The 19,558-nt window shown below is 38.7% G+C and overlaps 1 protein-coding gene and 1 pseudogene across 2 annotated transcripts in view; one reads left to right on the top strand and one right to left on the bottom strand.

Annotated features, from left to right (window-relative positions):
• The window catches only part of ARHGAP29 (Rho GTPase activating protein 29), a 68,085-nt gene extending 61,879 nt beyond the window's left edge, over positions 1 to 6,206 (top strand). For both annotated transcript variants that reach the window (XM_072834581.1, XM_072834582.1), the window contains one exon: positions 1,697 to 6,206. In XM_072834581.1, coding sequence (XP_072690682.1) covers positions 1,697 to 2,586 — 890 coding nt within the window. In that variant the 3' untranslated portion in view covers positions 2,587 to 6,206. The remainder of the gene's footprint in view (positions 1 to 1,696) is intronic.
• A 6,891-nt stretch (positions 6,207 to 13,097) lies between these two features.
• On the bottom strand, positions 13,098 to 15,402 carry LOC140639157 (UPF0729 protein C18orf32 homolog pseudogene; annotated as a pseudogene).
• Positions 15,403 to 19,558: the final 4,156 nt, after the last annotated feature.

Raw genomic sequence — 19,558 nt, 5'->3', positions numbered from 1 at the left:
CTACATATCATTAGAGCTAAATTCCAATTTTTAAAAATGTCATGATATATATTAAGTTTGATGTGTAGTCCTGTATCAGTGGTCATAACCTGACAGGATCTAAAAAGTAAGGGAGCTAGCATTCATGTAACCATCTACTTGCTCATTGCTAAGCACTGTGTTTGTTTGTTTGTTTGTTTTCATTTATCTGATTTGATCTTCATAAGAGTTCTGTGCTATAAAGTCAGTAGTATCAGCCCCATTCGACTCATAGCTGAATACTCTTGACAGCAGTTAAATAATGTCAAACGCCATTGTTGACATTGTTCAGTCAGTATTTGAAGTTATAGTTGTGCTCATTTCACTATCTCATGATCTAGGTAAGGCTCCCAATTGGGAAGAGTAATTATAATAAGTGTCATTTTTTTGAGAGCCTGTTATATACCAGATAACTGTAAGCACTTTCCATGGTTAGACCATTTAGGCCACACATCATCCAGAAACAGCTGGGATGTTTTTTGACAGATGCACAGTGACATTGCCTCACCCAGCGCAAAAGTGGTAGAACTGAGCTACACCCAGCGATCAGGCTTCCGACTCTGCACTCTTACCTATTCCACTAGGAGTGTGACCCTTGGAACCTTAGGGATGTGCTTTGGTTGGGGGCTGTCGCCCGACTACAACCAGTCAGTTCCATAGAGTGGTCCACACGTGCGGGGAAAGACCCAGGAAAGCTAACCCAGAGGGCATCGCCCTGGAAGCCCAGGGGAGAGAGGCCCATGGGGTCAGGTGAGGAAGAAGGTCAGAGAAAATGAAGACTGACAGGTGGTGCTGATGGCCTCCTGTCTGCAGACCTCTGCCCAAAGCTGTGGGACAGGGACCCGGCAACAGGGAGAAGGACTGCATGCTGTGCTCAGGGCAGCTCAAGTTCCAAACCAGGATGGGGCCGAGGCACACACATGTTGGATGTTTTCCAGCAGGAGAGGGGAGCCTGAGCAGAGGGCTAGCATTTTCCAGAAACGAGATTTTTTTAGGGGAGACACTGCACAAAGGGACAAGGTTTGAAGGAGCTCAGGGTTCTAGCTTCAGAAAGCCTGGACCATGGGTCCAGGCTTGAGAGGAAAGAGAAGAAAGGAAGCCTGGGAGTCGACAATCCGTGGGGAGAATGGTGTTCTTTACTGAAAACAGAACCATTCATCCTAGATTGGACAGGATGAATGTTACAGCATGTTTATTAGTTGATCAGATAAGAAGGCATCTAAGGCATTTAATAGGATATGTTCTCACTGTGGGTTGAACGTAACTGAAAATAGCAGGTGGACTGAGTTGGCAAGAGCATTGGGACTGAGGGCATACCTGCATTTGGTTGGTGTGTAAATTGGTGTAGCTTTTCTGAGGTTGATTTACCAATACCTACTGAAATTGTGACACTTCTTTCACCTCACAAATACTTGTTTACACGCAGCACATTTTTTTTGGAAAAGTTATTTCAGCAAATTTTTTCTTACCAACCTGCAGTGGATTTTGTAGCTGTTTATTATATTGATTTAAATAAATATAAAATTCTAACATTTTTATTTCAAGTGCACCTTTAGTACTTTATGAGCATTTAACTTCTCTGCATAGATTACTGAGAATAACTTGGAAGAATATATAAGACTCTTGTTAGCCACATGCTATGAAGTTGGATTTTTAAATAAATCTTTTCCTTTTTTAGACAACAAAGTGGGTTTGCTTGCAGACCAAGAACCTGAATCAGTATCACAAAAGATGGAAGATGTCTATAAAACTTCTAAGCTACTTACTCTGAAATCAGATAGGGAAACAAACAGTGTTGAGAGGCACGTTCCAAGGACCAAGGTTAGGCCTGCAAGTTTGCCTGTAGATAGACTACTACTTCTCGCAAGCCCTCCAAATGAGAGAAATGTCAGAAATATGGGAAATGTAAATTCAGACAAGTTTTGCAGGAATCTTGCCTTTGAAGGAGTTAATAGGAAAGATACTCCTACTATTGTCTATTCTAAATTGGATGGCTTTGACCAGCAAACTCTACAAAAACCGCGGGAGAAACAGTTTGAACAAAACGGCCTCAATGCAAAGACCGTAGTAACTGGGTCCAACGCACTCCAGGAAAGAGGAGGAACCACGAGCATCAGGATTGGTGGGGACCACCCAGCCAGTGTCCCGCAGCCCAGTAAGCCATACTCAGAACCAGCCAGGGCAGCGAGACAGGTGTCCGAGAGACGGTCCTCTGACTCCTGCCCTCCCGCTCCTGTCAGAGCACCTAGAACACTGCAGCCCCAGCACTGGACAACATTTTACAAACCGCGTGCTCCCGCGGGTGGTGTGCGAGGGGATGAGGAGAAGCCCACAGCGCCCTCCCCAGCACCACCCCCTGGCCCAGCCCCCGCCCCCCAGGGACACCTGCTAAAAACAGGTTCTGACTCTGAAACTGCGCCCGCTGCCTCCACGCAGCCCACCGGGAAGCCGAAAGAGCACGCTGAGCAGCGGGACTTGCCCGACGTGCCTCCGGCGTGTCAGAGACCAAGGCTAAAACGAATGCAACAGTTTGAAGACCTTGAAGATGAAATCCCACAGTTTGTGTAGGGTTGTCAGAATCCAGCTTTTCTTCGTTGTTGCTTTGTTTCATGGTGTTGTGTTTGTTTCGTGAAAGAAACTTCTGACAGGGCCCCTTCTGTATAGTATTGCCACATCATGGGTTTTGCTTTTTGTCGTCGTATCATGTTCTACTGTGTTGGTTATATTGAATGGTAGAGTGTTTTGCTAGGGCCCCATCTGTGCCTCACTGGAATTCCCTGTATTTTTAAAGTTGTGAATAAATAGGTGGACTTATGTTTTTTAAAGTTTAGTTGATTTTTCCCATAAAGTGGTCCATTTAAATGCATCCCTAATATATGATATAGTTCTCAACTAATAGGTGCAGTTGGGGAAAATCAGCTTTATTTTTTGAAGTGAAACTACATTGCTTATTTATAAAAGGACTATTTCTGAATGCAAGTGCCTGAAAGATCTTTGTCTGGTATGATTGATTGTTTTATTCACACAATTTTACAGTGCGTCTTTCACCATTTTTATGGTATATATGTAACCTTTTGTTTTTCAGTTGGCAGTTTTAATACTTACATAATGACCAAAAGGCTTGCAAGTCTCTATTTAATTTCATTTTAATTAATTGCCAGATTTTCTATGTGGTAGTCCGTTAAGACTTGTACAAAGAAAGTGCACTTAAACTTTTCTAAATTACATAGTTTATGTCGTATTTGGCTCTAGATGGTTTTATGACACATTCAATATTTTTTTTCACCGCTTGGCTTTGTTCTACATAAACTACTGTTGTTCAACAGTTCTGAACCTTTGGGTATTTTATATAATGATCCAAAAATGTTTTAAGATTCAAGTGCATTTCCTCTTCATATTATCTGGGGTTTTTTTTTTAAACCACTCCTTTGGTATGAAATGTTTTCACTTTTAAGTAATTTTATGTACTTTTTCTACCTGGATTTTTAACCATTGACAATGTATGTTTCATCCAAATCATGCAAAGATTTATTTAAGTTGATTCTAAGGGTATAGTTCGATAAGCATCATTGTTTGAATTTGAGAGAAGATGTAGATGATTGGATGGATATATTTCATTTATAAAAGTCCCAGTTTTTAGAACTAGTGCAGTTCTGTGATTTTCTGGGTTCCATCATTTTGCCTAAAATAGGATATAAAAGGGACAGAAAAATTAAAATAGCCTCTTTTTCTATGTGTGAATTCTATTTGTAGTAAATACTTTTATATGACCATGTTATACTTGATAAAAATATATATTATATATATAATAACCTGTTAAATTATTTCAAGTTCTTGTGGCTTCTCTGAGATTATTGCCTCTTAGAGTATGAGACTTTGAGACTGGCTAGTGGTAACACTTGGGCTCATACATCCCTTGACTATAACATGGAATGCATTTTGTGGGAAGTTGCTATATAGCTGTATATGACATTAGGACTGGGGAGAAAAGAGTAACTCCTTTGTGCTAGAGCTTTAAGTCTTTATTGTACTGAATATAAAAGGATTGTATTACTATGAAACCCTAAAAGGAAAATAAGAGCCAACATTTCTTGAACCCTCTCTTGGTGCCATGAACTCTGCTAAATTCCTACATAAATGATTTCATTTCAAGTTCAGTTCACAGCAGCCTGTAATACGTATTTTACTATTCCTGTGTTACAGATAAGGAAACCAAGGCTTAGTTATGATGTGGTTTGCTTCCACAGGTTTAATAGTTGGAGTCAAGTCTCAAACACAGGGCTTTTGGATTTTGATGAGTAGTATTCTTAATGCCTGTGTTATTACTAGGTAATATCAGGTAATTAACAATAGAAAATACACCTTTAAATATCTTATTGTGGCAAAATATGTGTAACATAAAATTTACCATTTTAACCATTCTTAGGTGTCCAGTAGCATTAAAGTACACTCTCAAATTGTTCTGCAACCATGACCAGAACTTTGTCATCATCCCATACTGACACTTTGAAAATGTACTTTTAAACTCCTTCAGTTTTCTTTTAATGTATTGAGAAAACTGAGTCGAATCTATCATATGATCAGTTGGCTCTCTGTTTCCCCTCACTGTTAAACTTCACAAATGAGAATTCCACTTGGTCCTTTCTGTCTTTAGGGCTCTCTGGCATCCCATCCAGCTTAATCCATCAGTCTGTAGGTGCTTTCTAGTTCCCAGGGGGCATTGATCAAGTAACTCCTGAGCAGATGTTGCTATTTCTGGAGTACCCATGGCATACACTGTGCCCTGCTCTATCTACTTAGTAACATGGTGGCAATTCTTCCTAGGAAATTGTTTTATGACACATGGAAAGAATATGAGTTAAGGGAAAGGGCAGTAGTGGGGAGCACTCCTAGAGCTGCCAGAAAGGTTTGTGGGAAGCATCTTGTTCAAGTTAGCAAGAAGTCATTTGTGAAGAGTTGATCATGACTTTCTTTGATAGGCTTGTTTGACATGCTGAGGACTTAATCTATGAATATTTAGAATTACTTTTAGTGCACTTCAGGCAATGCATTTCTTTTGATATAGAGATGAAGAAGAGACGATCCCTGTGAAGGACTTGTCCAGAGATTTCAGAAGCTAATGAAGTCATACCTCCCTTCCTTGGGTGATTTAATTTAAAGATGATACTATAGTTACATTTTGCCCAGCTAACCTTGTATTATTACTTACAGTATTTGTACAACTATAAAAATCTCTTTAAATGGCAACCATGTATATTTTTATGGCAAGTTATTGTCAATATAATTCTCTGGGTTTTTCTTTCCTAGAGGCAGGAAATTGTTTTGATGTGAGGATGTGATTATATATGTAGACAATTCAGTAATATCTGGAGCTTAGGAAAGTTGCCACATTCACAATATGCAAAAGTTGTATTCCTATATATCATCAACTGATAAAAAAATAAAAGTTTTTAGAAAGATCTCAATATTAGACTATCAATATTAGGCAATTTTAGACTATATCAAGAAGTATTTAAGGAGATTTTAGAAAAAAATGAATGTTCTATGAAAAGTATGGATTGGAAGGCTCAATATTGTAAAGCTCTTCATTTACCTTCCTTTTTTTTTTCAATTTAGTGTAGTCTTATCCAATATTGAACCAGTTTTGAACCATTTGAAAGTAAATTGCAGACATGATTCCCTGTTACCCCTAAAAATACTTTAATGATATTTCCTTAAAAGAACCACTCCTACATAACCACAGTCGTCACAGTGTGACGATAAAAATCAGGAGATTAGCATTGACGTGGGACATCTAATCCACAGAGAGCATTCAGATTTGCTGATTGCCCCAGTACTTTTCTCTGCTCCAGCATCGCTATGCAAGATCAAAAGTTGTCTTCTTTGATCTGGAACACTTTTTCAGTCTTTTCTTTCATGACCTTGATTTTTTTAAGACTGTAGGGCAGGTACTTGTAGCATGTCCCTCAGGGTTTATCTAATGATTAAATAAAATGATTAGAGTTCCTTGTGATTAGATTCAGGATATATATTTTTGTCAGGAATGATGTTCTATTCTCACTGTATCATACCTAGAGATACACAATGTCACATTGTCCCATTCTTGGTGATGTTAACATTGATCACTTGGTTAGGATAGTATCAGTTTTCACTATTTTAAAATTAATAAAAACTTTGTGAGGAGAGTCTTTGAGACTATATAAATGTTGTATTTCTCATCAAATTGTTACCATTTAACTTTGAGTCCATTGACACCTGTTACCTGAATCAGTTATCACTATTCTGGTTGCAAATGGTGAGTTCATCATTGCTAATGCTTTGGTTGATACTCTGTGAAGAAGAGCAGTCCCTTCATTCATTTGTTGATTCATTTATGTCAGTGTGGACTAATGGATTCCTATTATATTCAGTAAGTTGTAAAATATGTCTGTCATATATTTTGATACTGAACTTTTCCCACATTTGGTCTATGGGAGTCTCTATTCAAGCTTGCTTCTATGTCCTTTTGATATTTTGAGCTCTTCCTTATTTTTTGGCATAAGGTATCCCAAACTTACCTTGTACTTTTCCCAAGGATCCTTAGCTCCTTTAAATGGAAAATAGTATATGGAAACCAACATGAGAAGTGCTCATTGCTACTGAAAAGTCATTGATTGACTTGAATAAGTCATTGAATAAAGCCTTATTGGTGGGCAGATCAAAGAAATACATGTCTGGGGACACCTGGGTGGCTCAGATGGTTAAGCATCTGTCTTTAGCTCAGGTCATGATCCCAGGGTCCTGGGATCAACCCCCACATCAGGCTCACTGCTCTGTGGGGAGTCTGCTTCTCCCTCTGCCCCTCCCTCTTGTTCAAGCTTGCTCTCTGATCCCTACCTCTCTCAAATAAAATCTTTAAAATATATATATATGTGGGCAGTCTGGTGGCTCAGCGGTTTGGCGCCGCCTTCGACCCAGGGTGTGATTTCGGAGACCCAGGATCAAGTCCCGCGTCGGGCTCCCTGCAAGGACCCTGCTTCTCCCTCTGCCAGTATCTCTGCCTCTATGTCTCTCATGCATAAATAAATAAAATCTTTAAAAAAATACATGTGTGTACACACACATACATACAGCTATATGTATTTCTGTATATACATATGTGTTGGAAACTTTGGGTTCATATTGATACTTTCAATCATAATTTAATACTTCAGGGTTTAATTCAGTATTTCCCTTTACATATTTGTAATTCCTTTCTCTCATAGTGAGAAATCTGGCTCCCATAACTCTAAATATATTATTTGCTTACTCTCTCTATATTCCAACTTCCTGATAATGCCAGCAGCTGCATTGGCCCACCTAGCTCCAAATATGTCAAATAAGTCCACCACTGCACTGCGCTGACAACACTACTCCCTAATATGCCAGTTGAAACCCTAGCCTCAACCACAACAAGGACCAGGCCAGCTGAACTTTGACCCTAGTGATGTCAGTCCTGACCCCACCATTCGATCCTGGGCCCTGGTCATCTGACTGAATCCTCCAACCCAACCAGAAAGGAGGGAAGGGACATTCATGATCTTTTGATAATGAGCAACTATTAAATATTTGTTTATTAAATTCACTAGGAAAAGTTTGCAAATGAATGGTAATACATATTTGTCAGAAATGTTTAAACATAGATGAATATATTTATTAAACTTGTAAATTATTTTAATGTCTCTTTTTTGTCTCAGCTCTAATACAAGTAATTTTTAGACATTAGCTTCCTGTAATAACTAAACCATATTACATGTTTTTTTAATGTCTTTACAATCAGTTTAATTACCCTAACATACTTCTCAGAGAACAGAGTGGACGAGATTGTTTTGTCCATGTTTTTGAGTTACAAATGTGAATAGACCAGGGAGCCTTTTCATTGTCTAGGGAGTGCTGACCAGTAAGTGAATGTGGCCCTGGGATAAAACTCAGGACGTGGGTCAAGTATGGTAAGATATTTATATTAGAGGCGCAGAGCCTGGTGTATTGTAATTGCTCCCTGCTAAATTAATGATCTGTATCTCATTTCACTTTACACCAGAAATTTGCTTTTTTGAGATCCACTTCCAATGAATGAAAAACTTCTCTGCATCCAGCTATTTTCTTCAAAGTTCTAAGAGTTCATCTATTGAGTTGCCAGTGAAATCAGACTGCGCTGTGATCCAGTACAGCACAGAGCAGTGAACCTCTACCTACGAGTGCAGATACATGTTTAACTCAGATTCACTGGCAGTTTTAAATGATTTTTTGTTTTAAATTGGATCATAGGGGCCCTGGGATGGCTCAGTCGGTAAAGTACCTTTGGCTCAGGTCGCGATCTCAGGGTCTTGGGATCGAGCCTGCTTCTCCCTCTCTCCTGCTCCCCCTGTTCATGCTTTCTCTCTGATAAAATCTAAAATAAATAGGATCATAAATGGAGAAGTGTTTAAATATATGTGTATTATTTAAAGGATGACTATAAAATGAACTCTCGTTAACCCCTAACCCATCACAGAATGTTAAGGAGCCACCAGAGCACACCTCTCTAATCACATGACTGCCTCTCCCCCTTCTCCAACACACACACACCCTGGTGTAATCTCTGTCTTGAATTCTTTTTTTTTCTTTTAAGGTTTTCTTTTCAAGTATTTTATTTATTTATTAGCAAGCACAAGCAGGGAAAGGGGCAGAGGGACAAGCAGACTCCTAGCTGAGCAAGGAGCCCAAGGGAGGGCTTAATCCCTGGTCCCCAAGATCGTGACCTGGGCTGAAGTCTCGTGCTTTACTGAATGGCCCCTCAGGCACCGCTCTCTTGAATTGTATATTCATCATTTCCTGGCTCTTAAAAAATTTGCTGTCTGTATTATTTAATTTTGACTGTCTCTTTAACCTTTTACAAGTGGCATCCTTGATTCCTTTGTGGCTTGCTTCTTACATTCATCATCTTTTTAAGATTAATCCATGTAAATGTAGCTGCAAACATATTTTTCCTTTTTTTTTTAACTACTATAAAGTATTCCTGCAATAAATTGCCAAGGTGAGTATTCCTAACTGCCTTTTTCAGATAAGCAAATAGACTTCAAAGAGATTAAATGACTTACTATATGTTACAGAGCTAATAAGAAAGGGTGCTAAGACTTGAACCCAGGTATTTTTATTATAAGTTCTGTCATTTCTAAATTATTTTATTTTCATTTTTCAGGCCAGAGGCTATGATAAATAATATATTTTCAGGCTATAGTTTTTCTTACTAGTTGCTAGGATACTGAAGTTCTGGGTTATATTCCAACTCTAAGGTCAGTGTATGTGTGCATTAAACTTTATTCATTTCATTAAAACCATTGCATCTAACATTGCTAAGGTTTTTCTGGGTTGCAGTGAGTTTTGTAGTTTAAACTTTGCTGATAATGAGAGCATAATAGAGCAGTTGATGGAATAAACAATTCTACACCCCCCACCCCCCACCCCTCCACACACGCACACACTCAATTCCAAAAGAATAGCTTGGAAAACGGTGCTGTAATGGAGAACTATTGAGGAATTTAAGCATATATAAACTATGGTTTGCACGAGATCTCCCAGCTTGGTAATCAGGGAGAGTCAGCAATCCAGGTGAGAAATAGGCCCTAAATCAAGCCGCTGACCTAATTCTGATTTATTTTTAGGCACATAATTGACAGGGATTAGTGACCCATTGTGATGTGGAGTTGGTGAAGGCTGAGGGTGGAGTTGGCAGGGTAGAGAAAGTGATGCTTCACCTGGAAGCAAGGGATATAATAGTTCTTTTCAGATAGAAGTGAAAACAAAGGGTTGAAATTAAAAACATTTTACTTGCTCTGTTAGGCAGAATGAGGTCCCATGACTGAGAGTAAAACAAGCAGATTTTGTTTCAGTACTCTCTAAGGAAACCATTTATGATTAAAACTGTTTATAAATGGAATGCATGATCTTGTGATTCAGTGAATTCCTCAAACTGGGAAAGTGTTTAAAGCAGAAACTAGCCTCCTACAAGGATTGTTATTATTAAGGGAGAAAGTTGGGCTAGATGGTCTGTAAAGTCTTCAAGCTCTGATCATAATTCTATGATCTTGAATTTAAAGTGAAGGAGATGTTTCTGGGTGCTGCAAATCCTAAAATCACTGCATTAAGCAATTCTACTATTTTCATTTTGCCACTGTTACCAATGTAAGCAAGGAAACATTTCCTCATTAGAGACATCATTAAAGACCTCTTTAAAGTTCCGGCAGTGGGGGGGGAAGTCAACCCAAAGTTCTATGTAGAGTAAAAATACCCTCTATAAATATAAATAAAAAATGGAGGTAGTTTTGACAAAAAAAGAATCAGTTACTAGTAGGACTGCATTAATCAAACTTCTGTAGAGAGGTCTTTAGTCAGAAGGAAAGAGATCTCAAATAGAAACAAATGGAAAGAATGAAGACCTTTACAAAAAGTGAATATAAATGAATATTGATTGTCACAAAACAATACTAGTAATGTGAAGTTTAAAATTTATGCAGAGGGGCACCTGGCTGGCTTGGTTGGTTAAGTGGCTGCTTTGGCTCAGGTCACATCCCAAGAGCTCCCTCTCGGCAGGGAGTCTGCTTCTCCCTCTGCTCCTCCCGCCCCCATTTGTGTGCTCTCTCTCTCTCTCTCTCTAGTAAAATCTTAAAAAGAAAAAATTCATGTAGCATTAGAATACATGATAACAATAGTGGAAAAGGTGAAAAATACGGAATTACAAAGTTCTAGTATTATCAAGGAGGGGGTAAATACAATAATTTGTATTAAATGTAACCCAGATATGTGTTGTAATATCAAAAAGAGTAAAAGGAGAACAAAATGAAATAGTTGGGTAATCCAAAAGAAGATAGGATAGAATTAAGAGGTAAATGAAACAATGGGTCAAATAGAAAACAAGTAGTAGGATGGTAGATACCAAATCACCTAAGTCAGTGACTACATTAAATGAAAATGGGTCAACTACTTCAAGTAATAAGCTAACGTCCGACTGGGAAAGCGAACAAAGCCCATGTACACCTGATCTACAAGAGGCACATCCGAAGTACAGGTGCACAGAAAGTAAAAGGATGGCAAAAGATAAAACAGGCAACTGCTAATGAAAAAACTGGCATAGCTAGACTAATGTCAGGTGAAACCAACCAAAGTCAGGAAGCATTACTGAAGATGAAGGGTATTCTGAGATGGCAAGTCACTTTACAAAGAAGATTTCACAATTATGATAACATTGTCTCAAATGTATGAGGTAAAACTAGACAAAAGGGAAAAGGACAATCACCAGTCCCTGAGGGTTGCTTTAACATACCTCTGAACAGACGAAAGTAGTAAAAATATGGATCTGTGGCAAACAGTTAACAAATTTGACCTAGCTGATATGAATACCATCAACAATGACAATTCATATTTCACGTGAGCCCGTATTTAAAATTTACCAAAACTGACAATAAGCAGACCATAAAGAAGGCCCCAAAACAGTTCAGAGGATGGAAATAATTCAAAATATGCACTGACTTCAGAGAAATCATGCTAGAAATCAGTAACAGATCACTAGAAAAATCCTCAAATGCCTTCAAATTAAACGGAGCACACTTCTAAACAATCCATGGTTGAAGAAGAAATAGGCATTGGAAAACATTTTAAGGTGACTGATATATTGAAGATGTGCCATATTAGAAATGGGCTGACGCAATGCTCAAAGAGAAATGTACAGCCCTGACTACATTTACTATAGGAGTTGAAACGTTGAAATCATTTACACTTCATTTCGAGAAGCAAGAAGAGTAAAACAATGTAGGAAGAAGGAAACAATGAAGTTTAGAAATCAGTGAAATAGAAAATGAAGCTAAAGAAAAACAATAAAGCTAAATGCTGGTTCTCTGAAAAGTTTAAGAAAATTGACTTACCCCCAGTAAGACAGCAATAAAAAAAGTAACACCAGGAATGAAAAATATAGTATCATTGGAGACTCTACAAATAGTGAAAAGATGTGATGATAAACACTTAACATCAATTCGAAAATTTGAATAAGGACAAATTCCTCAAAAAATTAAACTGACAAAATAAATGGAAAATCTGAAGAGTTTCTTCTGTGAGTAGAAATTGAATCAATTGCTAAAAGCCCTTCCACAAAGAAAATATAGAACTTTTCAGTAAATTCTTTCAAACAGTTAAGGAAGAAATTACCTCAATTTTATACAAATGCTTCCAGTAAATTAAAAAATAAAATACTGCTAAACTAAGTCCACCCTAACCTTGATACCAAAAACCTGACAAGAACATCACAATATATAGGAAGGGGATTTTCAATATATACAAAAGATAATGCATCACTACAAAGTGAGGTTAATTCTCCATTTATGCAAATATGGTTTGACATTTGAGAAATCAATGTAATTTGCCATGTTAATTTTTATAAAAGGATAAAAATATAGTTATCTCAACAGATGCAAATTGGAAAAAATTTGAGGGATGCATGGGTGACTCGGTTGGTTGAGGGTCCGACTCTTAATTTCAGCTCGGGTCATAATATCAGAGTTGTGAGATCGAGCCCCATGTGGGGCTCCGCACTGGGCTGTAGCCTGCTTAGGATTTTCCCTCTGCTTCCCCCGACCCTGTTCTCTTTTTCTCATGAATCAATCCATCCATCCCTTGAATTTAAACTTAGAAAAATCTTAATATGCAGCACTGGGTTTATAGGCTGATTGTCAGCAACTGCTTTGAGTTCTATTGTAAACCTAGTGCTGTTTGAGGTCTTTTTTTAAATTAACTATCACAATTGATAGATTATCAACGTGGGCTGAGACTGAAGCTGAGTGGGGGTGAGTGGGGACAAGGTTGGGAAATTCTTCTGGATTTTATCTCTGGAATCGTGGGCCTAAATATTTAACTGAATATTTATAATTAGCTTCGTAAAAAACAAAATGGCTCTAGCTATCACCAGAAATTCGGACCCATTCTAGAGTAAAACCCTAAATTATTTAGGATTCTGCAAAGACTTCATGTGATAGAGACAAAAATCTAGCCTGAGGAGTTGTGTGGGTTGTGTTAGTTGCTAATTCTTTTGGTTACTCGTTGAATAAGTCCTTTCTTTCCTCACTACTTCCCTTTGTTTAAGCTAAATTTAATTTCAAAGGGAATTTTTTAAAGCCTATAATCTTTTTTAGGGTAAGCTATTATCTGAAAAGGCTAAATAATGTGCACAGAGCTGTTCAGGGTTTCCCCAATGTTAGCCATCGAAGTCATCACTGCCCAGATAATACCAGAAGTATGGTATGTAATAATTAAATGTATAGTTTTAAAACATTTCAGACATAACACCTGTTGGCAGTGGGGGTGGAACACTTGGGATGCACTAGAAGATCTGGGGAGGCCTGGCCTGGGAACGAGGAAACTTGGAGACCTGACAGTCATCCTCACATACTGGACTGGGGAGGGATCAAAGTGACCGTGCTCATCTGCTCCTTCAGGGAGAAGTGTGACCAAAGGCTGGGATTCCTAGGCAGCCAGGTTGCTGCTCAGAAATACAAGGAAGCCATTTTACAGTCAGAATAGTTCTAAATGGAACATGGGACCCCATGATTTCTCAGTCACTGAGAACACGTCCAAAGCAAAAACTAGATGACCACCTGCCTCTTCAGCATATTTTGAAGAGGAATCTTTTCTGAGGAAAGATGTCATTTTATTACTTTTTTTAGAGATTTTATTTATGTCATGAGAGACGCACACACAGAGAGAGGCAGAGACCCTGGCAGAGGGAGAAGCAGGCTCCATGCGGGGAGCCCGGTGTGGGACTCAATCCGGGGTCTCCAGGATCACACCCTGGGCCAAAGGCAGGCGCTAAACCGCTCAGCCACCCAGGGATCCCAGAAAGATGTCATTTTAAATCATCTGTAAAGGGATGCCTGGGAGCTCAGTGGTTGATCATCTGCCTTTGGCTCAGGTCATGATCCCGGGGTCCCACATCAGGTTTCCCACAGGGAGTGTGCTTTTCCCTCTGTCTGTGTCTCTGCCTCTCTCTGTGTGTCTCTCATGAATGAATAAGTAAAATGTTTTTTAAAAAATAAATCATCTGTGAAAACCTTTTCTAAGTCTCAGCCTCAGCTCATTAAGGCCTTGAGGTAAGTGGAATCTTCCACCTAGATAGGTTTGGCCCTGCTTGTACTACCAGCAGGGAACCAATAAACCTCATTCCCTAGTCTGGCCTCTCTGATGCCCACCCAGCGTCCTTTGCTGACAGAGCTTGTGTCCTGTGCGCTCAGCTCCCTGCCAGAGATCTTTATTCCTGGTTCCCGTTCTCCCATCTTCCTGGTAACGTGAATGTGATGTTGCTGTTGCTGTCTTCATAGATTTTTGTATATTTTACTTTATTTTTAGAATTTTATAATGTACATCAGGTATCTCTGTAAAAGGTATTCCACTTTTCAAAGGAGTTTCCTCTTGCCCTTGTCTTTTTATTTTCCTCAGAGCAATAAACAGTAATTACTACTCTCATAAGTAAGCTTCTACATTGTATTGGACAGTAATTAAATCTTTATGTCTCAAGGCTTATCATCTCCCCAAAACCCACTTTCCTTTCACTGCAGTTTCACTGCACTGCTTCACAGTAACATTGTACTCTGCCCAAATTCAGAGTCTGAACAAAAGCTAGAGGCCCAAGGATTTGGGGGTACTGATTTAATAGCAGCGTCTACCGGCATAAACCTTTTTTTTAAATTCATAACTGCAATAATAGAAATGAAAGCTACTTTAACGAAAAAGGAACTCAGGAATGAGATCATTAAATATAACTAAACACATTTTAGATATAAATATCATGTACTTCCTGATTAGTACCAGGTACATAGCTATCTACCCTAAACTCTGGTCTCAGAAAAAAGGTCAGAGACCATTACAACCAAGGTGCTTCATGTTATCAGGTCCATTTTTAGAACAGTGAGACCCTTTTGAACAATCACTTGAGTTTTTTTTTTTTTTAAGATTTTATTTATTTATGAGAGACACAGAGAGAGGCAGAGACACAGGCAGAGGGAGAATCAGGCTCCCTGTGGGGACCCTGATGCAGGACTTGATCCCAGGACCCTGGAATCATGCCCTGAGCCAAAGGCAGACGCTCAACCACTGAGCCACCCAGGTGCCCCTCGCTTGAGTCTCTTACCAGAGATTTTCTGTTGGTCCTTTTGTCGGTCATCCATTTATATCTGCACCCCCATAGTCTACTTTGCCTTTGTTTTTATCATGGGATTTTCGAAGAGCTTTTCTAGGCCACATACGACTAACAAAGGGGGAGATCAGAGGCCGCAAGTACCACTCCAGGAATATTTCTTAGATCAAGAGCAGAATTGGAATGACAAAGCAAGAAATGTACACCATCCTCCCATGCTTGAGTTCTTGAACCACACCCAGGTAGAAATGTCCACACTTCTGGAGGGAAGGTGGTTTTTGTCTATTTTAGACAGCTTTAGGTTCCATTGTATACACTTCTTTGTAACTCAATTCAACAATTTACCATGTGCCATTCTCTATGCCAGATAATACAGACAAAACAGAAGTTAAAAAATACTTCCTGTCCTTGTGGAGCTTACAACCTAATACCATCAGAAGCCGGCTGGCCCTCAGGGAGTTCTATTTTTACATTTGGAAAAGCGAAATCTAATTAAATACCATTTCCCTGCCCCCCCAGGAATGATAGAGGAATTTTCCCGTATACAAAGTTTGAGAATAGAAGCAAATGTTTATCTTGAAACTAAAATAGTATGACTTGTATTTTTCCAAAAAGCAGATAATTTGAACAATAGCCAGTTTGTTAAATGTATACAAAAGGCATCATAATTACTTAACTACAGCCCAATGGTGTGGACAAATATGGGTTGACAGTCTATTAATCAATTGTTACAAGTATTAGAATGGCCAGTAATACTAATTTATCTAATATGTACTGGCACAGCACGAAAATAACAGACTGGAAATTGTGCCATGAATCAACGCCAACTCACATATGTGTTGTGTAAAGTGAAAATTCTTAAGACCTTCTGGTTCCATAGTTAAGTACATTGGTCTAACTGCTCAAAATGGGTCAAACTAGACTTCTGAAATTTATAGGGTTTTTTTCTCCCCTAAATGTTTTTGGCCGTGGTCTATCTAGCTCATTATGCCCACACATATATATTTTTCTATTTCTTTAAAATGTACCATGTTATTCAATCTTCTTCTCTGTATGATAATTTTTTTTTAGTTGCAGAAATTCATAGATAGGATGGAAATGTCTCCACTGTCAACCGCAGTTTTATACAGTAGTACAGTAGTAGAGCTAAATTCTAATATATATTTGAAAGTAGAACCCTATATGTTAAGTTTGATCTGCTTATTATCTACTGATAGTATCAATAATCACAGAGGCTAGAAAGGATGACAAAAAAACAGCAAATTTCTACTTGCTTTATCCTGGGCATTGCATTAGGCACTTAATTCTGTTTATTTTAGTTCATATAACAACTCTGTGATATGAAAAAGATGGAATTAGCTTCATTAAGCACACAATCCAGCAGGCCAAGATCCGAATCATAATATGCCCCATATCATGCCCCTAGTAAATTGTTCAGTCAACATTTGAACCCCACTGCTTCCTATATCTGTGCTTATTTCACTGTCCTATTATTTGTGCCTTCCAATCATGTATAGTAATTTTTTTTCTTAGAAAACAGATATTTATTTATCCTTTGTGACCAGCAAATCCAAGATCAAGGGTCAGCAGATTTGATGCCTAGTGAGAATCCTCTTCCTGGTTTCCAGTCGGATGTTTTATTGATGTAGTTTCACACGATGGAAAGAGAAATGTCATTTTTTGAGAGCCTGTTATACACCAGATAATTGTGAGCACTTTCCATGGTTAGACCATTTAGGCCACACATCATCCAGAAACAGCTGGGATGTTTTTTGACAGATGCACAGTGACATTGCCTCACCCAGCGCAAAAGTGGTAGAACTGAGCTACACCCAGCGATCAGGCTTCCGACTCTGCACTCTTACCCATTCCACTAGGAGTGTGACCCTTGGAACCTTAGGGATGTGCTTTGGTTGGGGGCTGTCGCCCGACCACAACCAGTCAGTTCCATAGAGTGGTCCACACGTGCGGGGAAGGACCCAGGAAAGCTAACCCAGAGGGCATCGCCCTGGAAGCCCAGGGGAGAGAGGCCCATGGGGTCAGGTGAGGAAGAAGGTCAGAGAAAATGAAGACTGACAGGTGGTGCTGATGGCCTCCTGTCTGCAGACCTCTGCCCAAAGCTGTGGGACAGGGACCCGGCAACAGGGAGGACTGCATGCTGTGCTCAGGGCAGCTCAAGTTCCAAGCCAGGACGGGGCCAGGCACAGGCGTGTTGGATGTTTTCCAGCAGGAGAGGGGAGCCTGAGCAGAGGGCTAGCATTTTCCAGGAACGAGATTTTTTTAGGGGAGACACTGCACAAAGGGACAAGATTTGAAGGAGCTCAGGATTCTAGTTTGAGAGGAAAGAGAAGAAAGGAAGCCCGGGAGTCGACAATCCGTGGGGAGAATGGTGTTCTTTACTGAAAACAGAACCATTCATCCCGGATTGGACAGGATGAACGTTACAGCACGTTTATTGGTTGATCAGATAAGAAGGCATCTAAGGCATTTAATAGGATATGTTCTCACTGTGGGTTGAACGTAACTGAAAATAGCAGGTGGACTGAGTTGGCAAAAGCTTTGGGACTGAGGGCATACCTGCATTTGGTTGGTGTGTAAATTGGTGTAGCTTTTCTGAGGTTCATTTATCAATATCTGCCTATTGAAATCATGACAGCTCTTTGACTCAACAATTTCACTCCTGTGAATTTATCTTATGGAAATACTTGCTGAAATTTTCATAAAAGTAATTTCACAGAAATAGGTTTTTTTAAAAAAAACTAAATGTGTTTTTTAAAAAGAACCAAAACAAAAATTAGTGTGTTTTGTAGTTGTTTATATTATTTTATATTCACTCATATTATAACTTTACCATTTCATTCAAAGTGTACTTTTAATCTTTTAATACAGTTTTAGGGATAGGTATTTCTGTTGCATAGGTAACAGTTTTTAACTAAAGCACAAAAGAGTATTCACTAATTCCTTAGACTGAGAATAACTTGTTTTTAAAAATTATAAAAAAAAAATTATATAGTTTCTCCATTGTTCTGAGAGTGACTCCATCTGTCAACTCGGGGTTTTTTCTTTGTCCAGGGCTACCCAATTTTGATTTTAATATTTAGGGGAAACTTTTTTCTTTTCTTCTCTTTTCTTTTCTTTTCTTTTCTTTTCTTTTTTTTTCTTTTTTTTCTTTTCCTTATGACATTATATACTTTTTCTTTTCTTTATGACATTATATACGTGCTTGCAGATCAGGAATTCAAAACATCATTCCTCCCTCAAGATGAAAAATGTCTGAAAAACTCCTGATCAACTTCTTCTCAAATCTAATTAGTCCTGTACTTCTGCCTGTAGATAGAGTACTTCTCGCAAGGCCTTTTTAATGAAAAAAAAAAAAATGGCAGAAACCAGAAATGTAAATTAAGACCAGTTTTGCAAGTGTTCTTCTAAAGAATCTGGAATATCACCATTTTGCCCACAGTGAAACCATCCAAGGGAGCGTAAGTAATTTCATTTTATCACAATGTGAACTCAGGCCAGTCTGACTTTTAAGGCTGTCATAGTTCCGCTCTCGCATAATATAGTGTACACTACAATAAATGTTGACTATAATGAATAGCTAAAATAAATTGAGAATTTATTAGGTCAGGAACTATTCTATAGTACTTTGCCTCTACCTCACAACAAGCTTTAGTGAGCTCTCAGTTGATTTTTGAGGTTATACACCTCTGAACTCTGTCAAATGTGGCTATTAATTAAATGCCCTTCAAGTTGGGTTTGTAAAAAATTAATTGACATTCATTCCTTTTTTTCAGAAAACAGGGGATCCCTGGGTGGTGAGGATCCCTGGGTGGCTCAGTGGTTTAGTGCCTGCCTTTGTCCCAGGGAGTGGTCCCGAAGACCCGGGATCGAGTCCCACATCGGGCTCCCTGCATGGAGCCTCCTTCTCCCTCTGCCTGTGTCTCTGCCTCTCTCTCTCTCTCTCATGAATAAATAAATAAAATCTTTAAAAAAAAGAAAAGAAAACAACAGTTTTCTGGCCTTGGACCAAGATGTTCTGTAAAAAAAAAAAAATCAGTAAACATCTAATCTTGCTCAACTTCAAATTCTTGAATTGCTTTCAGAGCACTGAGAACATTGCAGTCAAAACATGCAATGACATTCTATATGCCTCTTGAGTGACATCATTACATTTTTTGTTTTGAAACTTATAAATACAACATGCTGATTTAAAATCTTTTTAATTCCATTGATTATTTTGCTGCCATAAAATTCTCTCTCTCTTTTTTAAAGATTTTATTTATTTGATAGAAAGACAGCTACATAGAGTGTGAGAGAGAGCATGAGTGAGGAGGAGAGGAAGAAGCAGACTCACCACTGAGCAAT

This window comes from Canis lupus, chromosome 8 (genome assembly GCF_048164855.1).
Source record: "Canis lupus baileyi chromosome 8, mCanLup2.hap1, whole genome shotgun sequence".
Taxonomy (NCBI): domain Eukaryota; kingdom Metazoa; phylum Chordata; class Mammalia; order Carnivora; family Canidae; genus Canis; species Canis lupus.
The sequence above is the reverse complement of the archived record's forward strand: the minus strand, read 5'-3'. Positions and strand labels throughout refer to the sequence as shown.